This window comes from Coffea arabica, chromosome 11c, assembly GCF_036785885.1.
Source record: "Coffea arabica cultivar ET-39 chromosome 11c, Coffea Arabica ET-39 HiFi, whole genome shotgun sequence".
Classification (NCBI taxonomy): domain Eukaryota; kingdom Viridiplantae; phylum Streptophyta; class Magnoliopsida; order Gentianales; family Rubiaceae; genus Coffea; species Coffea arabica.
In genome coordinates, this window is record NC_092330.1 from 39,357,991 (window position 1) to 39,370,204 (window position 12,214).

At 35.0% G+C, this 12,214-nt stretch overlaps 1 protein-coding gene across 1 annotated transcript; it reads right to left on the minus strand.

Annotated features, from left to right (window-relative positions):
- Positions 1 to 8,119: 8,119 nt before the first annotated feature.
- Positions 8,120 to 12,214, minus strand: LOC113716840 (uncharacterized). Its single transcript, XM_027241336.2, has 6 exons — positions 11,424 to 12,214; positions 10,645 to 10,856; positions 9,593 to 9,887; positions 9,421 to 9,506; positions 9,234 to 9,325; positions 8,120 to 8,991 (listed from the first exon to the last, which is right to left on the minus strand). Exons 1-6 carry the CDS (start codon positions 11,724 to 11,726, stop codon positions 8,759 to 8,761), a joined length of 1,221 nt encoding a protein of 406 aa, XP_027097137.2. The 5' UTR covers positions 11,727 to 12,214; the 3' UTR covers positions 8,120 to 8,758.

Genomic DNA, 12,214 nt, shown 5'->3' on the forward strand with positions numbered 1-12,214 from the left:
CACAAGAGAAAGAGGTGATTGAGGAGTGGCTGAGAAAAGACAATGAGGAGTTATATCTTTGTATTTGCCCCTATTCAAAACTATTTTCAATTGTGTCATTATATAGTCTAATCAATATAAGTGTTTTGAGTTTAAGCATGTACACATTAGTGTGAAGACCATTAGTACTACTAGTGATAAAGAGCGCACTGAATTTGTGTGCAATTTGGAAATTTTATTTTTTTATATAGAGAAATTGGCAAAATTTTAATAAACCAAAAAAATGAACTTTGATATTTTAAAAGCTTTTTTCAATGAATTTGGTAGTTTATAAAATGCTTGTGGGTAGTTATGGGTGAAAGTCAGTTGTGATTATATTAGTTGGCAATATGTAGGCAAATTTATTTTGGTCAAAGCACTAATGATTAGTTTAGCATACATGCTGAGTATTATGGACAGAAACTGCATTTTTTTTTAAAAAATTTTGGACCTATGTTATATATTGAGATTGGTTGTTTCTCTTAAATTATTTTTGTTAGTTGGTAATGATTTTGACATTTTTTGTCTTTTTGCAGCCAGAATTTTATACTTTTTGGTCAACATTTTATGGCCATGTGGGTGAAATTACATATTGGGGCCTTCTTTCTTGTATTTGGATCAATATTTTTTTAATAGGAATAGAATAGATATCAAAATTTTGATTAAACAAGTAGTAGTAGAAAACTCTGTAATTCATATAATTTTTGTGAATATTAAATAAAAGCAACCCTGAAACAAAATTTAAGACCAATTTTTAAGATGAATATGTTTGATTGACTTTCACTATACACTTGCTTATTATTTGCTTTCTTATTGTTTCTCTCTCTCTCTCTCTCTCTCTCTCTCTCAGTGCCTATTAGTTGTTCTGCTAAGTTTCTCTATGCCCCTGATCTTACTGCAAGACCCATGTAAATTGATTGTGTAAAGTGATGATTTTTGGTTATATGTTGCTTTCATAAGGCTGAGCATGTAGAAATGGAAGAAGGTTAGTCATGTTGAATGGACTTTAGTATCTTTTGTGGGTATCTTTGATTAGAGCTCTATGTTGTTAGGATGCTTCAATACTTATAAAGCTAGCACTTTCAAAAAAAATTGTAGAATTCAGTTAAATCTATCACATATCATAAATTTGTTGAGAATGGTCCTTACTGGGAGGTAAAGAATTTTTGACGATTTCTTGACAATGAATGCTCAAATTTCTCAACGCATGTTTAGTTGTTGCTTGAGTTTTCCAAAATAACTGAAATAATCAATTTCTTGGTTTTCGTTCACGTCTCTACCTTCATAATTTTCACTAGTGTACAAAGAATGAAATTGCAGATGAAATAATGGTTATGAGGAATTAATTTTGAAGTGGAATAAAGTGGTATTGATTCTATAACACTAACAGCTTACAGTGAGGTCTAAACTAACATTATATGTTCTCAAGAGTACCAATGTAAACATTTTTTTTAAAACAACTTTACAATTTTATTACCTTTTTGTAAAGCTTTGAACTCATATCTTAAATGCCAATAACTTTTGCAGCATCATTTTGTTTTGGGAATTTTAGCTGTGCTTCAGTTCTACCATTGGTTGCTCTTCTATACATAGAGGTTAGTTCTTCTAGCATTCTTTTCTTATCCTGCTACCCATTTTTTAGTTGTTTTGCATATATTTTGTTACTTTATGCTTAGATGTAAATTTTGGGAGTTGAACTTGTTAGGAATTTCCATTTTAGGTTTTTGCTATGCTTGTTCCAATATGAAATCATCAGAAAACTTGTAGACCAAAATAAGTTCATTAAACTGAAATATAGCTAGGTAAAAATCAAAGTTTCATGCAATTAATTGTGCCGTTTGACTATTAGTTGCTGTTTAGTTTGAGCCTCAAAGACTAGGTAAATGGGTAGTTGCTAAATCTGTATTTTTTTTCCCAGATATCATGCAAAAAGTCCAGCCTAAATGGATATGTAATCAACTACAACTGTTGATGTATTCTAACCTGCTATATAATAAATGTAATGTTCAACTGCTTATCTTTTAAGGTAAACAATTAAGTTAAAAAGTTACAAAGCATTAGCTTATTAACAAACATTTTGTTGCTTTTGTACTCCATTAAATGCCTGCCGATTGGACATTCCCATGTGAGTGAGACTTGTATCTGCAATAACTACTGCTTTGAGCAATACTAAGCTGTTAAATAAAAGTAAATCTGCATTGCCTGCTTGGCAGTGGCAGCATTCCCTTTATTTTTGTCCCATACACAATAATTTCTGCTCTTAGAGCAAATGTTGCCAACTAGCAGCTGGGGGAATATTAGCTATAGATTGGATTGTGGTCAGAGTTAATGAGGTTTCTAAGATTAAATCACTCCATTACTGCCCAGGTACACAACAAAGTAGAACATGTGAACGTCAGTTTGCAATTTTGAATTAGTATTATACACTTAGAGAGTGGATATGATTTACTTTGACATGAAATGGGTAACTTTTTGTTTGTAGTATCATACATGCTGTTTCAACCTTTTTTGCCATTAACATAAACATTCTGCTAGAAGGTTTCAGGAGCCATGTCACTACCACATCCTAATAGTATTTAGAAATCATGTAACGACTGTTTAGAGAAGCAACAATAAGAAATAAATAAGAAGCTGAAATGAAAGAGGGGATGGTATGAAGCATTTTTGTCCTTGATAAGGCTCTATAGTGGTTTTGAAAAAATGTCCAAGTTCTCTATAGGACTTGTTACCTGACATATTTTAGTATTGTTCACAGAATTTTGAGCTTCCTCTTGAATTTGTTCATGAGCGACTCAAAACAAAGACATTCTGGTGCATATCAAATCAGTGCAAACACAATTAACAGATGCAAGGCAACACTACACAGCAATAAAGTATTCTGAAACTAATGACATTGCCACTTCTGTCCAGTTAGCAGTTAACGCAAAAAATGACTCTTTGTCACTTAGGCATCAAGCTGAGATTGTGGAGCTCTTGACTCCAAGCAGATAAACACTCAATTGAACTTGTAATACATACTGTCTTTTCCTAAAAGCAAATTGCAGGGAAACTCGTGACTGCAGGAGAAGCCAATGGTTCGTCAAAAGTTTGCCTTCGACTTGCTGGAAATTTTGATGATATAGATAATGTGGAAGGAGATGACACTTAAAATACGTACAGCTACTCCACCAAGAAAACAAGATTAAGCTGAATTCATAATATTCAACTTTTATACCACTCGAACTTGATAGTTTTTGTCTTCTTGTTTTGCCATTCTAGATTTGATAGATTGCTTGGAACTTTTTGAAAGGATTATTACTATATCTACGAACTGTGTATATCTGTATGTGGTTATCCCTTAGGTAACTTGTGAGAACTGGAAAAAAAAAAGGAAAAAAATATTTTTTTTATTAGCCATTATTTTATTCCTGTGCACATTTATATTTTCTTCATTATATTAATTTTATAGATATTTTTATCAGTAAATATAGTTTTAAAATCATTTTTCTAGTATAAGTTAGTTCATGAGAAATTAGGAGTGTATGTTGGACGTGGGACTCGCTAGTGCGTTAAGTGAAAGAAATTCGGCCAATTAGATTAAGTTTTACATAAAGGGATTTAAATACTAGGTGTTAGGAGATAATTAGAGGTTATCTAGATGGATTAACCATGGGGAGACAAGAAAATAACTTTAAGTAACAACAAAGTGCCAAGTGTCATTACTTAGTCAAAGTTAGGCTTGACTAACTTTACTAAAACTCCAATTTTGACACAAATCATCTTCATTTCATATCTTTCTTGCCCGAACTTCACCTTGAGAGAAAAGAAAAGAAAGTTTCATCTATATCTTCCATTTCTTGCACAAATTTTGAAATCCGACCGATTAAACCTTGAATTAGTCCGCAAAAGTGACTTGCTAAGGGAGTTTGAAGGTCTTGGTAGAGTTGTTTTGGAAGAAAAACCCCTAAACTACTACCTTTCTTGAGGAGTTAAGGTATTTTCCTTGGAACTCACTTTTTGTTCCTAATAATGGTCAATTGGTGGCTTATGGTAACTAACTAGGTGATTTTATGGAAGATTTCATGGATTAAAGTGGAGTTAGCTAAATTTCTGATTTTTTTGAGAATTTTTCTGTTTTCATATGATGGTTATGGTTGGCCTTGGATTGATAGCTCTAAATTGTGTAAAATGGAGCTTTTGTGCGTTAATTGCGGTTATTTGCGAAAAATTTCCGCTTGTGCGGAAAATTTCAGATTTAGGGCTACTAATTAGGGCTTTCTTATGGTTGGTTATTGAGCTTCTAATTGGCTATAATTGAGGGGTATTGTGACCCTAATGAAATGTGTTGAATGGCTTATGAATTGTTTGTGTGCTTGTGGTTACTTTGGATGAATTTCAAGGGTTGTTTGTATGATAGAAAATCTGAAATTTTAGGGGAAATGTTGTCCAAATGTTGAGGATGTTGGATTCTTATGAGTTTAGGTTGAGGTTGGATAGAAATGAAAGATTTTGGGGTTTGTTTCTACTTTTAGCTCTAAATGTTATGTATTTTCCCTTCCAAGCTATATTTGGTTTTGCCGTAATAGTTCATTTAAGAGGTATTCGACTCGTGTCCGAGTCTCAATTGTACTTTCTTAATTGTTATAGGGCGTGCCAGTGAATCGAAACTTACGTCGGGCGAAAACTTGTGAAATTGTTTGTTTGACTTGGTGAGTGTACCTTGTATGGTTTAATGTTTAAATGATTGTTTATACTTGATTCTATGAACTTGGTTGACCTGAATGAGACGAATGTGTACTTCACCGCTCTTGTTCTCTTACTTGTATGACTGCTACTGTATTACTGTGAAACTGTACTTGTGCATGATTTAATGTCGATTGGAGGGTCGAATCCAACGACTTTATTGTGATATCTGAGCTCTTACCTCATTGGTCGTTATTCGGGTCGAGCCGGCAAGGGTTTGGTCAGTTCGATAATGAACCATGAGTGACTGTTAGTCGAGTGGAATGTTAACTCCTCGACCCTGTGGTATACTCGAGTATTACCTTTCTGTTACTGTAAGGTGTTCGAACCCGATAAGGGGAATGTTTGGTGGAAGGAATGTGGTGTAAAGTGGGATTTACGGTCTTGTTCTTTACTCCAAACGTTGACGGAGTGTCGACGGGTTTGAGATCAAGTACGGCAAGTGGAAAGTGGCTCTTGAGAGCCGACCGTATCTTTTTAACTTAGTTATGTGATGAAATTTCTTATGTGTTTCTTGCCTAATTATGCTTATCCTGGTGTGTCTTGTCGGTACCTCACAAGCGTAAGCTCACCCCCATTACCTTTGTTTTCCTTATAAGGAACCATCCTTTGGACCGATGATCATTTTGAAGAATGAATTGAGCTAGTATAAATACTCTTTGTATAGCTCCTCGGGAGTTGAAAATTCTAAATGTATTTTGATCCAAATATTTCCCTTTTGTTTTGTAAATTACAAACGTATGTATATAAAACGGTTTAATCATGTTCATGTATTATATTTGAATTGGAATGTTCATTCCTTGGGGTTATATAGCGTTATCTGTATTCGATTGGGTACCGGCCGGATGGTGACGTGGCAGTTACTATTCATTTTCAGTTGCGGGTTTTTTTTGTTTTCCGTTTTGTGATTATTGAATCGTTTAGGAGCACTAATATACATATTCCAAACGTTTTAGTGTGTTTTACCGTCTTGGTAGTTCTGGCGAGAGTTGGGCAGGCAGTTCGCTAACCCCTTTGGTACGCCTTAGGGGAAGGTGGGACTGTTACACAACTTTTGTGGCAGAGGTTGAACTATGTTTGGTCTCAACTCTGTATCAATTTTAGATCTTTGTTCAAAAAATTTTGCTCCACCTCGATTATATGTCTTTTTTGTTTGTTCGATTTTCATTGTTTGCAAAAACAAGTTGCATCTCACATTTTATGCAGAAACAAGGAACATCTTACATTGTATGTAGAAACAAGGAACACCATAATGATCTCAATAATCTTCTTATTATATTGTCTTGTGTTTTCTCAACAAATTGCTTATTTTCGCTGCTTAATTAAATTACAAAATCACTAAGATATTAGTATACCTTTACGTAACTTTTCATACTTAATATGTAAATTTAAATAATTGGGTATTTTTGGTCGAACCTAAAAATTACACTGCGCTATCCTCCTAGTATATATATATATGATGAACCTCCCAGAGAAATATGAACGGTTTCTCCACCAATAATATATATATATATATATATATATATATATATATATATATATATATATATATATATATCATCCCAAAATGGTCTTTTCTAAATAACTGTAAAATTTATAAACCTTTTTGGTATTATACTTCCAAATAATTCATCAAATTTGTATGGAAACATTAATCACTATGATATTGACATATAATACGTCACCTAATGAAAAGATAACAACAATTCATGTCATAATTTCTCTACATTAGTGCGTACAATACCAACACGAATATAAAAGTTTAATAAATTTAGTATCTTATACTCAATAATGACAGTTAAAATTAATGTTAATGTAACATAATACCTTAAATGATTTAAGAGCTTTAACATAATCCTTTTTTTCTCCTTTACTTCCATGAAATTACTTTACAACTATTCCAGATTTAAGAGCTTCTAAAAAAATTTTCTCATGAACAATCTTCTTTTGCCATTTGTTTTTTCTTTACCAAGGTCCTTCTTCTCACATTGTGTACAACTGGTTTCTAATCATTATCAATTTTTATCGATTACAAAATAACGCCATTTGATATATCAATTGACCTTATGTTATAATTACAAGTCACCGTTCATCATTAAAGAAATTTCCAATAGTTATTTTCGTTAATTAGTTATTAATAATTAATTGGTGCTCTGATTTTTCAATCGTTAGATATTAGTTTCTATAAGACATAAGATATGAATAATTTCCTCCCACGTGACGTAAGTAATTGAACCACAATTCTACAAAGGAACATAGGTGTAATTTTACAAATCTCAAGGGAGGCCAATGAAATTATCTATGTGGTTCAATCATTAGATATTAGTTTCTATAAGACATAAGATATGAATAATTTCCTCCCACGTGACGTAAGTAATTGAACCACAATTCTACAAAGGAACATAGGTGTAATTTTACAAATCTTAAGGGAGGCCAATGAAATTATCTATGTGAATCCTTGAAAGTCCAAAAGTTTAGCTCCAAACCATACCTGAACAATGATTATTCCCGATTTGATTTATTTCAGCACCTACGGTCAAGCAAACTTCCAATGTGATTCACCTTTTGAGTCTTTAATCGGAGCTGCCATCTCTAACAGCCAGCTCCTCGGGCCACGGAACCCAGAACAAAACAATAGCTCCGTTTCAAGTGGCGGACCGGCCATTGAATAGAACGCATTGCACTTCAGCTTCAACAGCAGAACATTATTTTTAAGTCATAAGCTAATCTTAAGCATGTCAGCTTTCAGAAAATCTGATAACAACATAAGAAAGTATGTGAGGAACCTAACGAAACACCCCCACAATGTAGACCTCAAATGTATCACGCTACGCCTCTGACATTCCCCAGAGTAACGATATTCCTGCCAGACGAGCTCTTCTTGCACAATTTTTCCGCCAGATTCTTCAATTAGTAAGAGAAAGTTTGCTTCTTGACAACACACTTGTGACAACTTATAATCACCATTTCTACATGACTCTTTCATCTAGCAGCCATTGCCAGGCATTGATGTTAATAAAATTATATCGCCCTTATACAACTAAAACTCTTCTTCAACAAATTATCAAGACTTCAACTACACTTTTAAGGACGACTACCATATAAAACAGGTAGACAAACACAGAACGTCCCTCCAATACATCCGAGGGGATTGGGACACCAAGTGGTTTTTATCGCAGCCAAAGCAACAGTCAATCAACAAGCAAGAGTTGAACATCTAAAAGTATGGCATTCAGCCAGATCACATCTCCCATAAGAGCAAAAGTAAGTGACAGTTTAGGCTTCATATTTATCAAGCAACAAACAGCCAGTAATGTGGTAAAAGCAAAACCAAATTTCCAAACCATGTGTAAATCTAAAAAAGACTAAAATAACGGGATATCTAAACATCAATTCATTAATCTACTACTTAAACAGTACAGTGAAGCAAGATATTCATGTACACAGGATGGGGTAGCTAAACTTTAAGATCATTACACTTTTAACTATCAAAATCCCCTGAAAGGATAAAAAGCATTAACATTATATATCGTCTGCCCAGGAGAATGAAGGAGTCTGCACTTTCAAAACCCTTAAGATGAAAACCAAAAGGGACGACAAAATTTGCTCATGCATCTGACCAGGCCAACCAGCTTGCAGTCCCACTTCAGCTCTCTTCCTGACTACAACTTTGCTAACTTCTATTCATCCCGTCCTCCCACTTACTTTAATGTCTCAGTTTTATTCTACATCTCAACCAACCATTATGTAGTGTTCTTGATCTTTCTTTTTCTTTTTTTTTATTCTATTTCATCTACTCTAAATTTCATATTCTTCTCACTGTTTTTCCCTTTTTTCCTCCTTTTTCTTGTCTTTTTCTCCTTTTCAATACTTGTAAATGCTACAGTAAGAAGCTGGAGAAAACCCTCTAACTTTATTCCAAGAAATTCATAATTGGCCTAAAAATAAGCCGAAGCTGAATTCCATTTTCCCCTTTGGAATGTAAAATTTAAAACCAAAGGGTAGCAATCTCTTGATTTCACCTCCGGTGGAAGAAAAGGAAATCAGGATGATTGACTTGAAGCATTGACACCCAATTTTCGGCATCCTGTAGGAGTTTGTTCAACAATTGGCGTTCAGATCCCCCATTGCGGATCCATAATGGTGCTTTAAACTTGTAGTGAGCAAGACCAAAAACAGGTAACGAAATCTTGGGAACGCCATCCATTTCGCCAGGATACGTGAGGATTGGAGCAGGCACAATTTGAGACCCTGCAGGGAGTCCACAGGAGATCTAAAGGTCATAAACTAAAAAAAACAACACAACAAAAATCAGAGACAGTTTAGCTTCTTGGTTGACTATAGTCTAAAAATAGTGTCACTTAAAACACGTACAATATTCTATGGTCCATGCCATAGATTGTATACTAATATTCAAGCACGACTAGTCAAAATTTAAGTTTCAAATTTTCACATGTACAGATAACAAAGCAAAACTATAAAAGTTCAGCGACCTGTCACAGATGTATGAAGAGAATGGAATGTCAGAAAGCAAGCATCCAAATCTCGAAGAGTTGGCCCCATGGGTATCCTGTATATTGGATACCTAAAACAGTATGCAAACTTTACAAGTCAGAACTTCATGCATCACTCCACAAGTTGATGTGCCAAGAACTGAACACAAAAATACCACAACCATACCAGGCCACAGAAATCCAACTAGAAGAGAGTAGATCACAGCTTCTTAACGTCTTCAATTCAGGGAAGCGAAGAGCAAGCTGTGATATCTACATCATCATAAAACATGGACCCAAATAAGAGGAGCCAATATACGATCAAATAAGCCACTTTTTTAGGGGAGGAGAAGACAGACCTTGTCTGCTAAAGGCTCCCGACCATACGGTTGGTCACGCTCAAAATACTCAAACAACAAGGATCCTTGAGAACTCCCAGACTCACTTTCATCACTGGAAAAGCCTTCTTGAAAGGACAGTTGATTGTCTCTCAAAGACAACTGATCAATTCTAGGAGGGCCATTAATTGCCTGGCCACTGTAGTTCCTTTGCTGCTGTGAATAATTAATGCAACCTCTCTCATGTTCATAGTCACTACTTCCATCACTACATGAATCCCTAAAATAGTCACCATCACTGTCTTCACTGAGTTGCCTATTGCACAAGTAAACAACAGATGGGCATTAAAAACTGTTACATTAGCAAGAAAAAGACACAGAGTCAAAAGAATACAGGTAGATAATCCTTCAATAATCATCATATCCCAATTATATTGGTTTTGTTTTGTAGTGAATTCAAAAGGGCACAGGAGCATGTGCTTACTTCTTAGTAAACTATGACATTCTAAATAACACAATTTGTAATTGTACTCCACCTTAAATCAAAAGAAACCAATCCATGGATCATAAGAGAAGGTCTAACCTTCAAAAATCTGAACTAGCCAGACTTGTTCCAAATTTAAAAGTCATTCTTACAGCAACTATAGTTATACTATCAAAAGCATTAAGTCACTTAACATCCTAGAGGTCAACAATATCTTGAGGCACAAAAGAGAGAGGAGTGAGGTTTATCTGAGATGAAAGAGGCCAGCCCTGCAGGTATACACAGAGCAAGACAAAGCAACATGGACTGCCATTGTCTCAAAACAAAAGCTGTAGCTCAAATATCAGATAAAATATATTAATGTACATACGTCCAGTCCCCAAAATAAAGCTCCTTGACACACAGTAGAAATGAATTATCAAGCAATAACTCCATCATAAACCATTTTTCAGCCTGTTTCTGTATCAATCCCAAGAATGGCTTAGAACCGACAATCAAAATCAATCACAGCAAAGTTTCCACATCACAACCGTCGAACGAACAGAAATTACTCATAACTAAAGCAATCTTTTGTCTTTGGGTTAAATACCTTGATTTGGCCAAAGATCTAGACGAGTCGCCATATAATTGAATGCCAGATAGATAGGGAACATAGTACTGCACCACACCATCACTGTCATTTAATATCAACGGTACTCCAGCACCATATGCACTCCATTCCCTGAAAGAGTCCCATAAATCACCAAGCACAAAGTAAGGCTGGAATTCCACGTCACACGTCCTCCGTCCCCTCATTGTCGTCTGCAATTACCACAACTCCAATTAAAAACCCATAAAGAGGTATAACCCCATAACCAGAATCATGCTAGATACAAGAGTTCAACAATACACATAAATATCAAATAAGAATCCATTTGAACAATAGTGACGCAAAAATAAATTATATTTTAAAAAAATTGGAAGAATTGACAGATAATTGGAAATGTAAGCTTATTTTACTATCCCTGAAAAATGATGGCTACAAGTTTTCCGTTTGATTGGTAAAGTATTAGGTATTTATAAATGCACTTTGGTATACTTCTATTTCAGCTCAAACATCTAATTTGAAATCGTAAATCTTTATTTCAAACACAAAACCATATATGTTCTTAATTTTGGCCAATTAAAAGCCATTCAATTAGAAATCAAATATAATAAAGTATAAACCCATCTAAACCATCGAGTCATTGATTTAACTAATACCATTCCTGGCAAACCAAAAAAAAATCAGAAATTATGGCACACAATAGTTAAAACGACACTCAAGAATCCAAATAGACTATTAGTCAAATAGCCTTAAATTAACTTGGAATTATTAAGATGCAAAACCTTAGAGAGATATTGAGCGGCAACAGAAGGAGTGATTGACAGCAAAAACCGTTCCAAATTACACGAAGGCCTCAATGCCACCTTTTTGGACACCTCCACGGCTACTGATTTCTCCTCTCCGGTGGCTCCGGCAGGACTCTCAGCCTCCGGCAACTGTGGAGAATGGCTAACCGTAACATCACTCTGAGCTCTCCTCAAATTATCTTGATTCTGACTCTGATTCCGACTCCGGCGAGCCCTCGCACTATAAAACCGATCTTCTCCATTTCTACTCCTATTAAATTGCAATCCAGCCCCCAACATCCTCTACAATACAAAACCCTAACAAAAAACTAAAATTTCGCGCTTCACCCCCTCCTTTAAACCCTATCAGTATCTTTACACCTTAATCTACCTCGGAAAAACTATGATTATCTCTAGATGATAACACTCAAGGCTTTATCTATCAAAATATCAAATTTAAGGAAATAAATCCAAGAAAGGCCAGAAATTGATAACTTTAGGAACGATTTTGGAGGTCGACGAATTTGAATAAAACCCTAGCAATGTTGAAATAGATCAAAATCGCAGGGCCGGGGAATCCCCTTGGATATATACGTAGTTGTGTGTATATATGCGGTGTGTGTCTGTGCGTGGGGGAATAGGTAGATGATGAAGAGGTGAAGAGACACCAGGTCGAAAAAGGTTGTTGGGAAGAAGATGGAGAAATTGGGAATTGAATGAAGAGAGAGAAAAGAAGGAAGAATGGAGGAGCAACGCAAAGGTGTTCTGAAATGGAAAAATGGATGGGT

Excerpts from the sequence above, each read along its gene's own strand:
- LOC113716840 (XM_027241336.2), bottom strand. The coding sequence starts at position 11,726 with ATGTTGGGGGCTGGATTGCAATTTAATAGGAGTAGAAATGGAGAAGAT. Across the intron at positions 9,888-10,644 it reads AGATCTTTGGCCAAATCAAG|GCAACTCAGTGAAGACAGTG; the intron begins GTATTTAACCCA and ends CTTGTGCAATAG. Across the intron at positions 8,992-9,233 it reads TCTTCATACATCTGTGACAG|GGTCTCAAATTGTGCCTGCT; the intron begins GTCGCTGAACTT and ends GACTCCCTGCAG.